Genomic DNA, 18,610 nt, shown 5'->3' with positions numbered 1-18,610 from the left:
TAATCCTGATTCTTGACAGTCTCTTTCATTCTTGATGAGTAGTGGATCGGGGGAAATGAGTCGGAGGATTAAACTGGATATATCGCGGGTCATGCATCTTGCGATCGTTTAGTCCCTGATCTAACTATATCCCTCTAATATATCTAAGTCCTCCTCTACCACTCCAGTAGGCAGGACATCCACAACACAAACCTCCGCTGCAATGCAACCTCTACTCCATCATCTCCGGCACCTCGAAAATACTCTTCCCCGTCGGCTTGCCCCGTCCAGCAAACCCCCACCGAATCTGATTAGGCATCTGCACCTGCTGCCCCAACTCATCGCCCCACGCAAACACGAGTCCGGGATTCTTCTGGAAACCCCGACCTACAGTAACCAAATCCAACCCGTCCTTCTCCAACAACTCATTCGCTAGGGTCGCGTTCTCAATAGCACCGACGGAGCCCACGGCGAGTTTATCGCCCACGGCTTTCTTGATCGCGATGGCGTATTCGGCTTGGTATGCAGGTTTGACGTGAGGATGCTGGAGAGGGTGGTTGCCGCCTCCACTGACATCGAGGAGATCTACGCCTGCTTCAGCGAGGAGAGGAGCAAGTTTGATCGTGTCCTCGTTCGTCCAGCTCGCGGAGATCTGATCCTTAGGCGCTTCTTCCAGAAAATCCGTCGCGCTGATGCGGAGGAAAAGCGGCATATCCTTTGGTATCGTCTCCCTGGTCTCACTTACAATCTCAAGTGTAAGACGGGTACGATTCTCAAAGCTCCCGCCGTACTTGTCTTTCCGCTGGTTGGCTACGGGACTGAGGAATTCGTGGAGGAGGTAGCCGTGTGCATTGTGGATTTCGATGGCGTCGAAGCCGGCCTTTAAGGAGCGCTTGACGGAGTCGTTGAAGGCTTTCTTTAGACTCTGGATCTGATCGAGGGTGAGTTCCTTGGGATCGGCATGTTTGTCGTTCCAGGCGATGGCGGAAGGGGCGAGGACGTTATCGGGCCAGCCGTTTAGGTCCTTTCCTGCTACTTCGCCGCCGCTGAGCCAGGGTGCGACGGTTGTGGCTTTGCGCCCTGCGTGGCCGAGTTGGATCATGATGTTTTGGTTCTGCGAGTGGGCAAATTCGACTGCTTTGGCCAGGGGCTCGATCTGGCTATCTTTCCACAGGCCGACGTCCTCGGGTGTGATCCTGCCTTCGGGTGTGATGGCTGTGGCTTCTACGCAGCTGATACCGGGACCTCGCTGGATGATGCCTCCCATGTGCGTTAAGTGCCACATTGTGTAGTGGCCGTCTTGAGCCGAATACTGGCAGAGAGGCGAGAGCATGATGCGATTCTGGAGGGTCAAGCCTCGGAGCTTCAGAGGCTTGAAGAGCTTAGGCACGCTCTTCTGGCCATCGACGATAAGGGCCGTACCCGCTGGTGGTTGCTGCTTGGGTGTGAAGTATGAAATACCTGGGGCGGCGCGGTTGACGTTGTGGGATTCCTCCTCTTGACCCGAGATGGCGTGGTGAGACATGGTTGCTGTAGGAGTAGGACGATAGTGGTTGATGATGAGGGTTGGTGTGATAGATGATAGGAATAAGGGATCGCTAAGGGTATATACTTCCTTCCTCACATACATTATAGCCTCAGACTCGACGCATCTAGATTACAAATGCATCGGTGGCTATGAGAATTCGGTTCGTTCCAATGGCAAAAGTTTTGGTGGGCTGTTCATCATGGCGTCAGAGATGCAGCGCCGAAAGCGGCAGCTGCGGATGCAGGGTTGTTATTGCCGGCATACATTGCATCTCAAGCATGTGAACGGTCCATATTCATGGCTGATAGCATTTCGATGATAGTGTCTAGCTGGAGTGCAGTGGCTGGGTCATGCCGCCTTCGCCCGTGGATCACCGTGCAACGAACCACAGAGCAATGCATTGGTCATTTGTGACTGCGTATTGCCTGACATGCATAAGATATGTTACAACCTGGCCCAAACATGAAGTCGGTCGTATCACGGAGCCCAAGGTCCCAAGAGATGAGCCAGTCTCGCTTGTAGAAATCGTCCTCGAAAGACAGCCTTGCACATCCAATCCTTCACGCCATGACTCCCCAAAAGGCCCTGCCGCGTAGTATCTTGACAACATCTCTCTCCCTCACACCTTCGAAGGCTCCTCGTTGTGCCCACCGTGATATTGGGTATCGTACCCGAACTGCGCCTCCGGCACCGCATACCCCTGCCGACTATTCCCCATATCGCCCAAATCGCTGAACCCCTGCTGTTCGGCCTGATGTCCCTGCTCGGAGTAAGGACCCATGCTCGGCCTCGGCTCCTCCCAGGCCAAAGACTCGCGCGGCTCATTTGCATGATCGACTTCGCGCTCGCCGTTGTTGTCGGTGTATGGGCCGCGACTGGCTTCGGGCTGCTTGGTGTCGAGGTCTTGGAGGCGGTAGATGCCGCGTTTGGTTTGTCGGCGGCGGACGTAGATGTCGAGGACTAGGGCTGCTGCTGTTGAGAGGCTGTGGAAATCGCTTTTGTTAGCTTCGTACATCAAACGTTCTGTGCTGTTGGTCATGTACTTACAATCCGAATAGAGTGAAGCTGAAGAGAGCCTTGTAGATGTTGCAGACCATGATACCGGTGTCCTCGTGCCAATGCGCCTTATCGCACGCGCCGGCCAGAGTTCCACTCATGTAGTAGGTCAAGAGCGCCCAGCTGAGGGTCCATAGTAAGAGGAGAAAGCTATTGATCGCGATATTGAGGCGTGGGTTCAAGCCGATGAAGCAGTGGAGCACAATCGTGAAGATAAGTGCGGCAATGGAGAAGAGGGAGGCGGCTGTCAGCTGCAGCGTCACGGTATAAATTAGCAAACCATTTCATCGAACCATCTCGTGTTCACCCGTGTGTTCCAGTCACGAAATGGGATGGCGATCGCATACCCAGATAAAAGTCCACGGCGTACTCCAATGATCATGCGTCAAATGCCAGATGAAATAACTCATAATCCCACCCACGACAATACTCGATATGAGCTGCGCGGAGCGAATACCATGGAAGACCACGAGTGGGTAGCTCGAGGGTGCCGTTTTGGCGCTGCGGTCGAAGGGGTTGAACTTCATCGTGGCGGTTATTGAGTTGTGTCGTCGCTGAGGAATTGCTGCTTCGTTCGGCCTGATTTGCAGTGTAGTCGATCCAGTCGACTATCGCAAGGTGCCTGTATATGTATGTGGGCTGAACGAGTGACTGGCAGAGGTATGCTGGATGTTGGATGGTTGATGACAGGAGAAGCTGAACCGGCAGCTCTCGTTCGCGAAACGATAAGGCAAGCAAGCCAATGCAGCTACTTTGGGATTGGCTTCTTTCAGGTTTTGGTTGGGTTTCGCCCCCAAACCTTGGTGTTTCGAATCGGAATCCCCGATAATTGCCGAGCGAGCACGTGTGGAGGAGGTCGTTGGAGAGGTATGGCGCGCCGTAGGATGGAATGGGCTGCATATGAAATATCGACTTCTCTTCTCTTCTTCCTCTCACACCACAATCTGCTACCCAGCAATACCAAATCTATCACAGCACCAATGGACCTGCTCGCTGACGGATTGCCTGCTCGTGGTGACTTTGAGCTTTATGTCAGATCCGATGATCGCGACATCGATATCGCCGGCATCCTTCAGCTTCTAGGTGGATGCCCAGACCGGCCTTGTTCGCACATGGGCACCTCATCAGTCACTGCAGTCTGGCACGATGTTAGCAATGACGCCTACAGCAGGTCCGAGGAGCTCCTTATAGCTGTCGGCATACCAGTAAAGGATTATATCCATCTGGCCATTTGCCTCCCCTGTGAACATTGTTTGTACAGCAGCGAGCATATACCTTCCCACTTCTACTCTTTTCACCTCATATCTCTTATCTAGTCACATACTCCCCTCTCCTGTGCCCGCTGTCAGGAACATGGCTACCGTGAATCGCAGGTTCTCCAAAACGGACCATCCTTAGTCAGGTAGCAATGCTGCTCAAAACTCTCATTCACCTCATTCCTTCCTAATCGGGCTGTGCCCCGCCTGACTTTGCACCGGAATGGCCCTCCCTTCCCGCCACCGCAGCTTCATGATGTTTCTGCCTCCTCAGCTGCCGCAAGATTTCCTCGAATCTGCTCCACCCACACCACCGGCAGCGACAGCAGAAGCAACACACAAGAAGACAACCAATACATTACAACATCCGTATAGTTGAGCAGATACATCGTCTACACATCTGCCACAAGCATTCGGAGTGATTTGTGGTCACTACACACCCTTTTCGGCAAATCTCCGCCACTTCTTAAGCAGTTTCCGACCTGCACGGCGGACGAAAACGTGAATATACCCAGCTGTAGCTACAGCGCAACAGTCTGGAAACTTCCCACCACTACACCAACGGCGATACACTTTTCGCGCCTTTACGACTAGAATCGCACATCCTTCCGACACGATTCCCGGCTTGACGTCACCGCTTCGGCCATTCACTACACATACTCGTCTTCTGCCGCGTCTTCACGATGAGGTCGCGGGTCAACCCCACGCAGCCGGCTACGCAGTCCAAGCTCTTCCTCAGCAAGGCCAAAGCTTTCGTGGTGTCAATTGTGAGAAGGAAGACGGTGGCGAGGGCAGAGGCGTTGGCGAATGCGAGAGGCCATAGCCAAGGACTTGACCATGAAACCAAGACCTCGTATACGAACACCGTTGAGCGAGCGATTAGTGAGCAGAGCGAGAAGCTGCAGCGCAAGGCGCTTTCAGGCGGCGTGGTGAAGAAGGTTTCATCGAGACGGAGCTTGAACAGGCAAGATCTAAAGCAAGCTACCGTCACACGCGCTTATCCCCAGGTGGAATTGGACCGATCACTTCGCAAGCCTGCGGTCTCAAAACCGGTGGGTGAATCCGATGATCTCGACATCGATAACCAAGGGCCAGACTCGTTTGCGTCGAGCTTCAGGGCCAGGGTGGATGAATTCGTCGCTGAAATTGGTCATCTTGATGTAGCGAATGCGATGGAGCTTGACCGAACCTGGAACAACAACGGGCCTAAGCATCGGTCTGGGTCGTCGTTGAAACATCTGCCTCGCGACCGGCTGGAGCCTGACGCTAGGGCCAGATCCACCAGCTTCATCAGCGTCGTCCTTCAAAGACAGTGGCTATGCTTCATCCGACAACAGTTCGGAGGATAGCCACATGAGTGATGCGGATGACGAGAGCTTCTCGCCGCAACGCGATGGCGCAGCAGCTCGTGGTTCTCGCGGCAGCAAGTTCCACGGCGTCTTCAGCGGTGAGAGGCAGCAGTATCGCGATAGCGATGTCGACGTTGACGAGCTGGCTGAGGACGAGGCTATCTCGATGGACTTCAAGTGGTTCAAGACACGTCGGGCTTTCAGGTTTCGTTGGGTTGAGGCTACTCCTAACCGGACGTTTGTACCTCGTCCTACGGATCACTACGAGACTCCGCCGCCGGCTCAGGACGCCAGTCCTCCACCATCTGTTCCTCATCCTACCGCTCAGTTTTTCACTCCTCCACCAGCTCAACCTTTCACTGCGCCGCCAGCTTTCGATTTCCCGACGGCGGCTACTGCGACTCCGTTCCAACCTCCTCAGGTCGCCAGCCCATCTCCACCACAACCAGCAATGCTCAATATCGCGGCTGAGTTTACCGTTCGCTGCAAATGGCACTACTAAAAAGCCAGTATCGCCGACGACGGCGTCGGTGAGGACTCCCGTTGCGCCGGTTAGGCAGACGAGCTTCAGCAGCAGCACTACCAAGCCTGCTGAGACGATTCTATCCAAGGCCTCGCCGAAGATGCAGCCGGTGCTGGCACAGATGAGCAACCCCAGCGATGACGAGATCGTAGCTCTATCTGGTGGCTTCTCAGCACCAGCAGCGACGTCGTCGCTTCCACCACAGCCCATCAATCTTCCACGGATGTTTCAGGCGACGGTGAGGGTGACGATTCTGAGGACATGCAGCCCACGAGACCGCGATTCACGGATACTTCATCCCAAGCAAGCGCGGTGTCTGCGCAGAGCTCACAGTCAGCGTCAGCTAAGACAGCCACCAAGGACCAGACGCCTCTCTTTCCTCCACACAACGTACCACGCGCAAGTGCTACGTCTCTTGTGTCCACAGAGGGTGCCACTGGTGAGAAGGCCAGAAGCTTGACGACGACATCGGCTACTACAGCCTCACCAGTGGCAGCGTCGACTGTGGACGTGAAGCCGAGCGGTAACAAGCGTGCTAGTAACCACCCAGGCGACAAGGTCAGTGTCTCTACAAAAACCAGTGGCTTCGCTAAGCTTCCTGTGGAGCGGAAGAAGAAACGTCTTAAGAGCCGCACATCTAGCGCTCCCTCAAACTCTGCGACTAAGCCATCGTTCACTATTCGCTCAGGTCTCGAACTCGCCCAGGAGGACCTCAATCAGCCCACGCCAGACCTTCTCAAGATGGTGGTGTTCACCCTCTTCGCTGCCTGCTTTGCATCCTTGGCCCAATATGCAAACTATTCCGTCAGTGTTCTGGAGCTCAAGCTCGGAAAGGGCAAAGCGAACGCCGAGCTGTCGATCATGGAAGCCAGTATGAAGGTCTTGTTCAACTATCTGACCACCATGAGTGAGGACGGTGTGAAGCATGCTCGGTGGTGGCCAGAGAGTAAGCTCCCGGGCAAAGACAGCGTTGTTTGTATCCAGAAGGCCCAGGACGCCCATGAAGCAGCCAAGCCGCTCATGGAGATTGAAGCAGCTCAGAGCCATGCTGCGTTGATGAGTGTCATTTCGATGCTGAAGGATATGAAGAATGGCAAGGTTCTTAATGACCTACCCCATAACCAAGACACGACGATGGCTGGTGGCAAGGCTGTCAAGGAGGACGTTCCGATGGTGCAGGGCAACGGTGGCAATACTGCGGCCGGCGTTGATGTCTCTGGTGTCCCGTCTGGGGCTGGCTACCACACTCCAAGCACTCATATCGGCAGTGATCTTGCTGCGGGTCTGCTGCCTGGTTCGACACTTGCTTTGATCTTGGGCCAAGGTAAAAGCTCTTCGACTCCTCGGGATGCCTCGCGCAATAGCACAAGCAGCAAGTCCCCTGTCACTAAGCCTACACAACCTGAGAACCATGATACTGCTATGGCGGTTGATGGTCATGATGATTCCGCGAAGCCACAGAACTTTGCCGTCCTGAAGCAGAAGAATTCGAGTTGCGTCAAGCAAATGGTCCAGCACCTAAGACCGCCAAGGCTGAGAGTATTATGCAGTCTGAAGGCAACAAGATGGACGTCGACGTTGCTGGCACAGGGATCCAGATCTCTAGTCGCACCCTTACTACAATTAGCCCTGCATTCGCAAGCACACCTAGCAACAGCGATGACGCTCCCACCGAATCATTCCAGCCTCTGAAGAGCGCAACAGTCGACGAGGGCATGCCTCGTATGAAGTCATGGATGGTACGCAGCGAAGGCGTCGTTGAAACCCTGATGAAGTCGCCGAAGGGCACCACCACCTCGTCCTTGCTCACAGACACCAAATTCCTCAAAGAGCTCGATTATGTGGGCGAACGAATCGAGCAGACCAAGACCCTCACCTGCAGTCTCAAGCGCGCAATCCATAGCAAGAAATACCGCGCGCTCTTCAGGATGCGACGCAAGAAGGTATCAGATATGCATGATGTTCTCGAGAAGCTCAGGATTCGCTACGACAGATCGGCACCGCAGGCTTTGCAGATGGCGGCGCTCTACAGTGAGGAGTTTCTAGATGTCATGGATGCTATGGAGAACGAGCGCGGCATGACTAGAGCTCAGCAGAAGGCCTATGACGCGGAGAAGTGGGCGGAGATTGCTTGAACTGTGGCGTGTCTGAGTTGAAAAGGGGGTCGGGAGATGGACTCTGCCCTGCTAGGCTAGTACATTACGGTATATCCTGCAACACTTCATCGAAGACACCACAACGAAAAGCCTGGGTCGAGGTTATCGCTTGAAGGATGGCATATCTGAGATACAAGGGGGTCGAAGATAGACTTAGGCCTGCTAGGCTAGTACACTACGACCTTCTCTGCAGGATAGCGTTAGAGGCACGACAACACGACCAAGGTGAACGGCTGCCGTGATAGGTGCAGAAGAGTCGACGAAGGAATGAAGAGCAAAGAAGCTCATGATACGACACGATCGAGCTTTTACTACGGGCATTTGAGGATATCATGTTTGGTCTCTGGAAGAGATACTGGAGACATCGGTTTACGACAGGGCATCTCAGGCCGCACTGATATATGGAGCGTTCCAGAGCATTTCGGGCGGTGTTAGGTTGATGAAGCATTTCAGAGGGTTTCGGGCATGTGCTAGGTGCATTGAAGCAAGCGAGGCGTTCATGAGTCTTGCAATAACAAGCAGATTGTTTCCAGCGCGAGGGTTGGTCGTCTGGACGTCTTGGAGGACATAGCACCAGCGCGTGGCGCACAGTATTCAGGCGTTTGGATACGCTTTCGACGGAGCATTGAAGCCAGCGAGGCCTCCATGGGTTGTTGAACCCTAAGCAGATTGTTTCCAGCGCCGGCGTTGGTGGTCTGGACGTCTTGGGTGACACAGAACCAACAGGAGCAGCGCGCGGCGCACAGCATTGATGCGTTTGGACACGCTTTCGAAGGACCATATCAGTAGCGCGATAGCATTGATTGAAAGTGATTGCGTAAGAAGGCCAGCATAGCGTTGCGAAGTAGTTGATTCGAGCGTCAGCCACCACCTATTTCGAGTTAGTAGTGGGACATTGCTTCATCGTATTTCATGAGATCCTGTTCCGAAGAAGGCTGAAGTGAGAAGGAAGATCTTGACAACTATGGTCTATGGATTACTGCAATACATTTTGTATGCTTTACACATGTATCCGTCGTGAGATACGAAACCACTCTCTACTCCACATCAACTCGTCCTCCACACCCAAAATCTAATTGAAGCTGCCGTCCACGTTGCAGAGACGCGGGTGAGCACCAACAGCACACTGCTGCCAGTCATCAATGAACTTGCAGCTCCAATTCGATGGGTCGGTGGAATCGCCGTTACCGTTGTAGGTAGTCCTGTATGGGAAGCGGCAGTGGGCACGCTGGAACTCAATACCTAGGTTGGCCTGGTCCCACCAGAACTTGGTACCGGTGATGGTCTCAGGGGCGTTGTTGCTCTCGACCCAGTCAACGAGATCCCAGACGACGTTGCCGGAGACACCTGGCACAGCAGCGAGGCCGCTCTGGCCGAACATCCATGCACCGGCACCAGAAATACCGCCGACACCGCAATGAGCCATACCGGAGATACGGAAGTAGCGGAGGAAAGCATCCATGCCGTTGTTGTCAAGTCCAAGCTGCTTGGCGACCTTGAGGTAGTAGCGCTGGCTGTTACCACCAGAGACGAGAGGATCAGCCATACCGTGGTACATGATCATCTTCTTGCCCGCGTTTTTGAAAGCGCTGAGGTCGCCGCTGAAGCCAGAAACGTGGCCGTGAAGCTCGTCCTCAGCATCGGCCTGAGCGTAGTCGGTCTGGTTCATGTTGAGGGCATCGTAGTAGCTGTTGTTCCAGACTCCACCGCCGTACCAGGACTTGGAGATACCCTGGACAGAGCCGGAGAGCTGGCCAAGACGGAAAGCATCGACCTGGGATCCGTAGAGGAGGGATGGGTAGAGGAGCTCTCCGGCATCGTTGTAAAGCTCGGTGAAGACCTGGTAGACGGTGCTAACCTGGTCAGCAGTCAAGCAGTTGGTGGTGGAGCCGCTGGCGCAGATTGGAATGGCAGAGACGTCGAAGTCGCAGATCGTAGGGTCCTCGAGGATACCGTCGTTGACACCATCAAGAGCCTCGTCACACTGGGCGAAGATGTAGCTTTGCACGAAGATCCACTGGTCGGAAGTCAAGAAGCGAGGGTCGGAGCTGTTCTGGCCAGTGAGCTGAACGAAGCGACCAGACCACGCCTGGAGATGGTTGAAGTCAGCAGCAGCAGAACCGGCGATAATACCGTCGAAGTCGTTAGGGTAGTACTGAGCAGAGTGAAGACCTTGTTGACCACCGGTAGAGCAGCCCATGTAGTAAGAGTAGCTGTGTTTCTGGCCGTAGAACTGATCGGTGACTTGCTTGCCGGCCTCAACAGAGGCGTGGCGTGCGCGGTAGACCCAGTCGAGGATCTCCTCGTTCTCGAAGTACATCCATCCACCGTCGAACGCGGAGCCGTTGTGCCCACCGTTGTCACCGATCGCGGCGAACCCAAGGCTGGTCACGTAACTCATGTCGACGTAATGGACACATCCGTTGGCACCTCCATTGTCGGTGCTCAAGGTGCGGCCGTTCCATGCCTCAGTGCCGTTGTTGGGGAGCCAGACCTCCATGTATGTGGACGATGAGCCGCTAGTGGTGATGCTGAGGGTGACACGGCAAATATCAACCTTAGGGGTGAAGGTGGTACCGCACTGAGCGGTAGCCTGGCCAGCGGGTAGAGGTGTCGACTGGTTGGAGGGAATGGCATTGCAAGAGATAACATTGGTGTTGTATTCGGTGCTGAGAGAAAGGGTCGAGCAAAGGTTGGAGCAGTATGCGGAGGATGTGACCTCCGAAGACACGCTGACTGCGGCGGTAGGTGCCATCTTATTGTTGCGGGCGGTGCCGGTCAAGAAAGCTGAGGAAGCGCTGTTGGCCGGAGAGAATTGTGAATTACAGTCGTATAGTTGACCACTGGGTAAGGCGCGATTGAGGCAGGGCTGTAAGTCGAGACGATGGTGTTGATCGTCGACCGAGTAGAAATTAACAACGACGTGCGAGGGTCGTAATAGTGAGCGTGACGGTCGCGTTGACCAAAGGTACAGAAGGAAGGACCCTCGAAAGCGAAGCAGCAATACTTGAGAGTGATTGAAGAACAGCAGTAATAATATTGGCAGCAGAAGTGAAGTAGGAGGCTGTTCCAACGGCCGTTCCAGCGCTAGCGGAGCTCGTCAAAGTGCCTGACACGCTAAAGGCGGAAGGGCTGGTGCTTGCAGATGAGATGACAGGGGTTAAGCACGAGATACGAGTCGATGAGTCGCTGACCGAAGAGGCACCCGAATTTTCCGCTGAAGCAGACGATGGATAATAAGATCTTCTCCAAAGGTAGCATCGTCTTGGTTGACTATGCTGATGTCCGTAGTTGATATCCTTAGGGCATCCTTGAATTCGTCCCTCCAGATCATGAATGTTTTCTTGCGCCTCGATCAGAAACAGCCCTTGCAAATCGATGATCCGTGTCCCATCCCCTGTACGTGTTGCCCGAACGGGATGAATGCGCTATGAGCGACCCTAAGCAGGGCGGCACAGATGAGCGGAACGCTAATCACCCTCCCTGATGCACGAAAGGAACGAAACGAAGGTGGAGAGGTTGAAGTCGTACAACGCACCAAGAAAGCATCCCCACGGCGTCCCCATGGTCATCCATCTCTATAATGTGGAGAGCCTTTTGAGTATCCACCTTGTGGGTATCGACATTGTCGGCGCCACTTCTTCTCAACGTGGTTGCGGAGTTGCGAAAAATCGCTCGCAGCGTGGCGTCCGGGTTCCTGCATAAGGTCTACGCTAAGGATTTGACACCATCATCCCGTTGTGAACTTACGCAGGTACGAGCCAAATCACGAATGGCTTACTCCCTCATTTGATTTATTCCTCGTGCGACTTAGCGATGTCCCTACCTGGGCAGCATTCTGCATATCGGGGAGTCTACAACCAAAGCAGTGCGAGCAACGCGATATCGTAATTCGCCGGACACGGGATGTGGCCGTCCCCTACTGTCGAGATTACTTGAGGCTAGCTCCGTTCATTCGAAGCCGAATCAGACGGTCGAATAATCGATGCAATCTCTACTATAGGCCTTTGCTCCTATAACCGTCCTATAATACTTCATATGCACAGAGGTCAACTAATAATACGATTGGTTGCATGGTCAGGGACTCAAGGAGTGGTGGTCGTCTTGTGTAACATCAACCAACTGAACACAAGATCCTAGGTGGTGCTACAACATACATGCCAGTCTGACATGACATCGAAGATAGAGGCACCGCACATCACGCTGCTTGAAAGACGACCTCGAGAATCACGAGGCTGGCTGATGCGGCATGTGGGATCAAATCATGATCTACTACGTGAGCCCACCATTAGTTACAGTACTCGTGCCACTGTCATGGTGACACTTGCTCTGCTCCAAGAAGAACGATGGCAGCACCCTGCACGTCTGCCGGATCACCGATATCATGGAAGTAAAAATGCTCAGTACAATGAGACATGTTTCCTGGTCTAGACAACGATATGCCAAGACAATGATCTGCAGAATACATCAGATATCGCCTTCATGCATGACCATTCGTTCCGTTGCTGCTCCATTGATCTTTCATGAAGCCACCGAAGAAGTTCTCCAGCGGCGCATGCGCTTCCTCACCAAGCGGCAGCACGGACGAGATATACTGGTCTGGCCGTACGACCAACAGACATCCCTTCTCTTTGCTTACACCCCTACTCTCGTAGATCTTGCCAAATCCAGAGCCATAACTCTCTTCGTCAGTGAATACTTTCTCATAGTCTTGGATACCGAAAACGCCCTTATGTGGCAGCAAAATCTGCGGCAGATCTGAGATTGAGATCGTGATTCGGCTCTGCTGCAGGACTGCTCGTACGTCGATAACACTGTCGATATCTGCTTTTGCTGGTGTAAACTTGGGCAAGAGCTTCTTGTACAAAAGTTCACACGTCTTGGCAAGTGGCGATGCTGAAGAAGTAGGCTCAGACTTGTCGCCGAAAAGCACGATTCGCCATCGACCATCAGCATCCATTACATGACCAAGCTGGACCGGCTTTGCATCCGCTAGTCGAAGGACTTGACATGAGTGGAAGCGGGTGCCGATCTCGAACCCAGTGGCCAGGTCTTGATGTGTTGTATCGCCTGAAGTCAACAGACCAGGTGAGTACTTTGTTTCGACTCCGGCCATGAAGCGTCCCTGTCGCTGAAAATACTCCTGAAACACAGCCGGATCAATGGCATCTTTGTCGTCCTCCCCAGCCTTGTTCTTCGGTTTAGCAGCGAACAATTTGCTTATCTTGCCGTCGAACTCGATGAGGAGCTTGGCAATACCTTGTCGCTCGTCCGTATAGGTGAAGAGTAGCTTGGGTTCTGCCAAGCCATGGAGGACTGCTGCGAGCTTCCAGCCAAGGTTATATCCATCGTTCATGGACACATTCATGCCTTGGCCTGCTTTTGCAGAATGAGTATGGCAAGCGTCTCCAGCAATGAAGACACGTGCATTTCGCTGCTCACGTTCTGCTTCGGGTACGTCGTCGAAGTGGTCTGTGAGACGCTGCCCGACCTCGTAGACAGACCAGTATGCAATGTGCCGTACTTCAAACTTGAATGGCTTGAATATACGTTGCGCTCGGTCAATCAAGACCTCTGCTGTCACGTTCTTGCTCGCTATCCGCTCGTCCTGCTTCAGCTTATCGAGTTCGATATAAAATCGTGCCAGATACCCGCCTTCTCGTGGGATGATCAGGACACTGCCTTCGTCTGCCGAATGGATGGCGGTCTTGAGTCTAACATCTGGAAAGTCCGTTACGACCAGTGCATCCATTACACCCCATGCTTGATTGGCAAAGTCTCCCTTCATCTCATAGCCCATAGCTCGCCGAACACCACTTCGCGCGCCGTCACAGCCAACGACATACTTGGCTCGTATCTTCTCCTTCTGGCCCTTGTGTGCATCATCCAGCCTCTCAACTTCCACTTCTACAGGTCCAGATTCCGGTATAGTCATGCGGAACATCTGCCTGCTGTAGCTCGGCTCTAATCTCGTCGCACTGCCTTTCATCGAATCCAGCCATAGATCATGTAGTCTTGCTTGGTTCAAGATGACATGCGGGAATTCACTGAGCCCCTCCTCTGTATCTCGTATCCTCCCGGTCCGCCTCAAGCCCATACCATCCTCGGTAGGTGACCAGAAAGTGGTCTCGTTGACCCAATACGCCTCCTTCAATACCCTTTCGCTGAATCCAAATGCTTCGAAGATCTCGATCGTACGGCATTGTAGACCGTCTGCCTGTCCTTGTACAAGGCGACCAGGTTTCGTCTCGATGATGCGGGTTGTGATGTTGGGAAAGCGTGATAGTTGGGTCCCGAGAAGTTGTCCTGCCGGTCCAGCACCGACAATGAGGACATCAACTTCTTGCGGAAGAGATGCTTGGAAGTCTGGTTCTTGGTCGCCTTCGTAAAGGTCCTGTAAAGGATCGCCGGAGCTCTTGAAACCATTAAGGTGGAATTGCATGTTGTCGTTGGTATCAATATCAAGGTGGAGCAGACGCAGAAGGTTGAAAGCTGCCAGATGAAGGGAAGGAGAAACGTTCGAGCTCTTACTATGCTTGACAACGATCACAATACCATGCTTGACGATTCCGCACTTCTGGCCGCAGTAAGATACTACGTGGAGCTGTAGATAGCTCTGTACCCAAGGACTAGCTGGCAGTATATGCTCCTGACTGAAGGGTGCTGCAGAGCTGAAAGTTGATGACGGGGAGCTCGGGGACTTCGGGGTGCCGAAGCCGTCGTGAGAAGACGAATTCACCAACAAACCTTCCAAACTCCTTGTTAGAAGAACGGGCATTTGTATCGTTTATGATTGCCACCACTTCTGCCGATAGCATGTATCCACTGCTGAAGATAGACGCACAAACCACTTCCTCTTACCCACCAAAGCCAAGAAGCATTGCTGCAAGACTGATGAGCCTCTGAAGTGACGCTGGTGCTCGCTAACAGACCTCACGAAGCTCGCTTTGCGCCTCTCATACCAGAGGCGAACAAAGTCGCTAAGATTACTGACTTCCAAGGGCGTCCGCGTATGACTGGTGAACATTGGAGGCCGATCCAACCCTTGTGAAGGAAGACCATCATGGTCCACCCTTTGTCGATATTGCTCATTCCAGCAACGGCCTTCATAGCCAACAGAGCATCGACTATCTACTCACGACTCAACATCCCTTACCCTATAACGTTGAACCGCGATGTGCCTACAACGTTGAGCAATCATCGGACAGTCACATCCATCATCAACCCGAGCAAACTTCCTGCATTAAGCGATACCCACGAGATCGTGATACCCTGGCCACGAACACCCGAGGGTGGCACAATGCCTAATGAACAGGTTCTTGCTCGGCTATGCTATGGCTTTTTCGGGGGAATCGTCCTGACCCCGGAGAGAACGTTACTTGGTTTCCTCAGGAAGAATCTGATAGGCATCTCTGCACTCGATGCTGTCGCGGTCCCGCAAGAGATCTGGAGCCGTGGCGACTTGCCTCCTGAGAAGGCTCTTGAAGTCGGGTCGAAACTGTATGGCACATTTCAGGTGGTTGATCAACATATTGCTCCATCGCCAACAGCTGCGGCGGACTCCAAAGCTCTGTTTGACGAAGAGAGCTTCGTCACATTTGCATATGGTTACGATGAAGGGCTGTTCAAGGGTGCACATCGCTTCTACGTCTCCCAGGCCCAGCCGCCAGCATCAAGCAGTACGCAGAACAGGGAAAAGAAGTGGGTTCGTCTGCGGATGAGCTCTACCAATGTTGTCACAAGCGACAGTCCTTATATGCAAAAAGCGATGGACTGGTCAGGCAGTTTTCACCTAACCTACGCCAACCTCCTCTTTCGAGACGCCGTGGCCGAGGTTCTGAGTCCTTACGAACAATGATAACGATGTGGCAAAGATCGTGAAGCATCGAACGGACCGCAATATTTGCTCATTTTCATGTCTATCATGACATGCGCTAGGACGCTCATAATGAGTGTGTACAAACTCATGCCCGTTTCGGTAATATATCATCGATGCTCCGTCTCCCCTCAGCCGTGCTTCCATTGCGGCGGCCAGTCAGGCCCGCAATCATAGCAGCCGCTGGATTCTGCAGACCCGTGCTCACTCCTTCAGGCAACAAGTGCTCGAGCCCTGTGCCCTTGGCAAAGAGCCTCTTGCCTTCATCCTTGGCCTTCCGCTCATCCCTGAAGCCGGTCGCGTCAGTGTCAGTAATCGAGACGCTGTATGTTGGGTTGGCAGGGTCTCCGAATGCTGGTCCACCACCACCTGGTGGGTCGATTGGGATGCGTCGAGTCACAGCTAGAAGCTCGACCATGAATTTGTTGCGGCGCGCGTTGCGGAGTTGGTCGTTTGCGAAGTTTGACTGTTCGGTATTAGCTTCTATCAGAATGAGAGTAAATTCAGCTCTGCTCACCTTGTGCCTAATCTCGACCCTCAATTCGAGCTTGCCAAGATCGTTGAGGTTCCTGAGCTCAATATCAAGCTCCGGCTGGAAGTCCCTCTTGTTCTCCGGTGCAGTCACGAACTTCTCCAGCTCGGCACGTAGAGCGAGGACATCCTCCATACTAGTCGTAGGACTGACGCACAAGCTGATGCGCTCCTTCATGCTCCTGCTTCGAGTGACGTTCTCGATCCACAGAGCGTTGGCGACGTTGTGTGGAATCTGCACAGTCTTGCCACTGTCGACACGGCGGAAGACGGAGTACATGAGACTCATGTGTTCAACGATGAGTTCGACTTCGTTGATGTCGACACGGTCGCCGACGTCGTACGGGTGCTTGATGAAGAGGAAAATACAGCAAGCGAGGAATTCGGTTACTGTTCCACCAATAGCGAAAGCCAGACCGGTGAAGGTCGTCCAGAGTTGAGTCGTCTTGGCCTGGAAAGTCTTACTGAAGAAGCTGGCGTAGATGAAGGCGATGGCGAACAGTACAACGAGGCTGAGAAGGCGATCGAGGACAGCGATGGCTTGACTTATATCGTGCATGCTCGCTGCCCGACTTTTCCTCTCCGTGCCGACATCGATGATAAGCCATGTCATCTCTTCCAAGCTAACATCGCCATTGCCATCGCGGTCGAGGATATGGAAGACTTCTTCTACCATTTCTGAACGGCTCCGGCCGAGGACTTGCTCCAGATCGTGCTTGTAAAGTACATCCTTGCCCTCGCCGACAAATGATAGCCATAGACGGCGTGCTAGAGCCTTGGATTGTGTCTCGGTCTCGAGAGCTTCAATGACGATCGAGTGAGCTGATGTAGCACCAAAGACCTGCTTCCCCGTAATGTCGCTGGCCATAGCGCCGAAAGCAGCCGTCACCTTGTCCCTGACCCTGCCCATGTCATTGAAAACCTTGGTTTTGATCCCGGCTTGAGCCAGTTGCTTCCTCACATCGGTAAGGGTGTTTCCCTGTATTTCGGCATCTTCCTCTTGAAACTCCCTGCAGTACTCTGGGAAGATGGCGCGCGACGCATCGTATAGGAGATCCAGCATTCGAATCAATTGCTTGCTCTCTTTAATTTTGGCATCGTATTGTTTGCGGTGGTAATTGATGCTGACGAGCTGTACGAACGTCTTCTCGGCCAGGAAGATGGCAGCAACAATGATAAGCGCTTTGAACACCGTGTTGAGTGTCTGCAGCCATGTATTGTTGTATACGTTGGGGTTGAAGACATTGATGATATTCGAGGTGGCCCAGGCTAGAATCGACCAGAAGAATAGAGACATGGGGATCTCAAGCGCCTGCAGTACTAGTGAGTATTTCCTGATCCCAGTACTGACCACGCCGCAGACTGCTTGGAAGACGATGGGTACAATGGTAGCCACGAGCTTGCATATCCATAGTCCAACCCAAATGACTTCGAACCATATGAACAGGCCTAGCAGTCTGATCCCACCTGCCGCACTCCCTGAGTAGACAGTAGCAGTCAAGACAAGGGGGATAGCGAGTAGCGCTGCGACAGGCAGGATGTAAAGAGCATATCGTGTGAGGATGGATGCGTTGTGTATCTTCCACAAGAAGTTGCCGACTTTAGTCAGGGCGTCCTCCTCGCCATCGTAGCCCAGCTTGACATCAGGGATAATCTCGCCGTCGATACCAGTACTCGTCTTGCGTCGGCCGAGGACAGGGCGTGTGGGTGAGTCGATGGAGGTGATGGTGACGTTCGGGTTGCCTTTCTTGCCGAGCTCGAGGTCTGCCATGGCCATGCTGGAGTCGTTGCTGCCAGAGGTGTTGGGTGCTGAGAGCATGGTCGAGTAGATCTAAGTACCGAGACGAGCCAGCTCGACCGAAAGCACTACTGCAGTATGTGTATTGAAGGCTTAAACAATAATGACAGGCCACGTGAAGGTGCCCACGCCAGCAATGTTAGTAGCCGTTAATGTAATAGCAGTGTCTGAAAGAAGAGAGTGTGAAGAGTGGAAGAAGTTAACGTGTTTCTCTACCAGATGGCCATCAGGGACAGTGAGACACGATGGCGCTGCTAGCCATGCTCCAGATCGCTTCCACGCTGTGGTCAATGAGTGTGGCGTTGGTATGCTCAGGATAGTGCCCCTTGCAAAGGAGACAACTACCGAGCGTTACGGCACGTCGATAGAGCCGGACCTACTGAACATTGTGCTCTTTTCCAATACGCTCAGGTGTGCCCGCCACCCGTAGCACATGTCCCGGACCCATAAGTAGAGCCGTGGTCCTCACAAAGCAATTCACGAGCTGAGGAACAGGATGAGTGTGATGTTTGAGGATGGTTTCAGGATACTTTTAGGCTAGCGAATCACAGCGCTGCC

The 18,610-nt window shown here is 53.3% G+C and overlaps 8 protein-coding genes across 8 annotated transcripts; 3 read left to right on the top strand and 5 right to left on the bottom strand.

Moving 5' to 3' along the window:
- Positions 1–211: 211 nt before the first annotated feature.
- OYE32 (NADH-dependent flavin oxidoreductase) lies at positions 212–1,504 on the bottom strand (the record flags this gene model as incomplete). The annotated part of the gene is made up of 2 exons (XM_064837604.1): positions 212–694; positions 725–1,504. The coding sequence occupies 2 exons, from the start codon at positions 1,502–1,504 to the stop codon at positions 212–214; spliced, it is 1,263 nt and encodes a 420-aa protein (XP_064694927.1).
- Positions 1,505–2,126: 622 nt separating this feature from the next.
- Positions 2,127–2,664, bottom strand: LTS14_004903 (uncharacterized protein; the record flags this gene model as incomplete). Its single annotated transcript, XM_064837603.1, has 2 exons — positions 2,127–2,490; positions 2,555–2,664. The coding sequence occupies 2 exons, from the start codon at positions 2,662–2,664 to the stop codon at positions 2,127–2,129; spliced, it is 474 nt and encodes a 157-aa protein (XP_064694926.1).
- Positions 2,665–4,502: 1,838 nt separating this feature from the next.
- On the top strand, positions 4,503–5,670 carry LTS14_004902 (uncharacterized protein; the record flags this gene model as incomplete). The annotated part of the gene is made up of 2 exons (XM_064837602.1): positions 4,503–5,131; positions 5,157–5,670. The coding sequence occupies 2 exons, from the start codon at positions 4,503–4,505 to the stop codon at positions 5,668–5,670; spliced, it is 1,143 nt and encodes a 380-aa protein (XP_064694925.1).
- A 282-nt stretch (positions 5,671–5,952) lies between these two features.
- On the top strand, positions 5,953–7,826 carry LTS14_004901 (uncharacterized protein; the record flags this gene model as incomplete). The annotated part of the gene is given in 2 exon segments (XM_064837601.1): positions 5,953–7,230; positions 7,242–7,826. The coding sequence occupies 2 exon segments, from the start codon at positions 5,953–5,955 to the stop codon at positions 7,824–7,826; spliced, it is 1,863 nt and encodes a 620-aa protein (XP_064694924.1).
- Positions 7,827–8,919: 1,093 nt separating this feature from the next.
- On the bottom strand, positions 8,920–10,602 carry LTS14_004900 (uncharacterized protein; the record flags this gene model as incomplete). Its single annotated transcript, XM_064837600.1, has 1 exon — positions 8,920–10,602. The coding sequence occupies one exon, from the start codon at positions 10,600–10,602 to the stop codon at positions 8,920–8,922; it is 1,683 nt and encodes a 560-aa protein (XP_064694923.1).
- Positions 10,603–12,327: 1,725 nt separating this feature from the next.
- On the bottom strand, positions 12,328–14,289 carry LTS14_004899 (uncharacterized protein; the record flags this gene model as incomplete). Its single annotated transcript, XM_064837599.1, has 1 exon — positions 12,328–14,289. The coding sequence occupies one exon, from the start codon at positions 14,287–14,289 to the stop codon at positions 12,328–12,330; it is 1,962 nt and encodes a 653-aa protein (XP_064694922.1).
- A 621-nt stretch (positions 14,290–14,910) lies between these two features.
- Positions 14,911–15,705, top strand: LTS14_004898 (uncharacterized protein; the record flags this gene model as incomplete). Its single annotated transcript, XM_064837598.1, has 1 exon — positions 14,911–15,705. One exon carries the CDS (start codon positions 14,911–14,913, stop codon positions 15,703–15,705), a length of 795 nt encoding a protein of 264 aa, XP_064694921.1.
- A 106-nt stretch (positions 15,706–15,811) lies between these two features.
- LTS14_004897 (uncharacterized protein) lies at positions 15,812–18,031 on the bottom strand (the record flags this gene model as incomplete). The annotated part of the gene is made up of 2 exons (XM_064837597.1): positions 15,812–16,189; positions 16,241–18,031. The coding sequence occupies 2 exons, from the start codon at positions 18,029–18,031 to the stop codon at positions 15,812–15,814; spliced, it is 2,169 nt and encodes a 722-aa protein (XP_064694920.1).
- Positions 18,032–18,610: the final 579 nt, after the last annotated feature.

The sequence above is a fragment of the Recurvomyces mirabilis genome (genome assembly GCF_035927965.1).
Source record: "Recurvomyces mirabilis strain CCFEE 5264 chromosome Unknown scaffold_11, whole genome shotgun sequence".
Classification (NCBI taxonomy): domain Eukaryota; kingdom Fungi; phylum Ascomycota; class Dothideomycetes; order Mycosphaerellales; family Teratosphaeriaceae; genus Recurvomyces; species Recurvomyces mirabilis.
The sequence above is the reverse complement of the archived record's forward strand: the minus strand, read 5'-3'. Positions and strand labels throughout refer to the sequence as shown.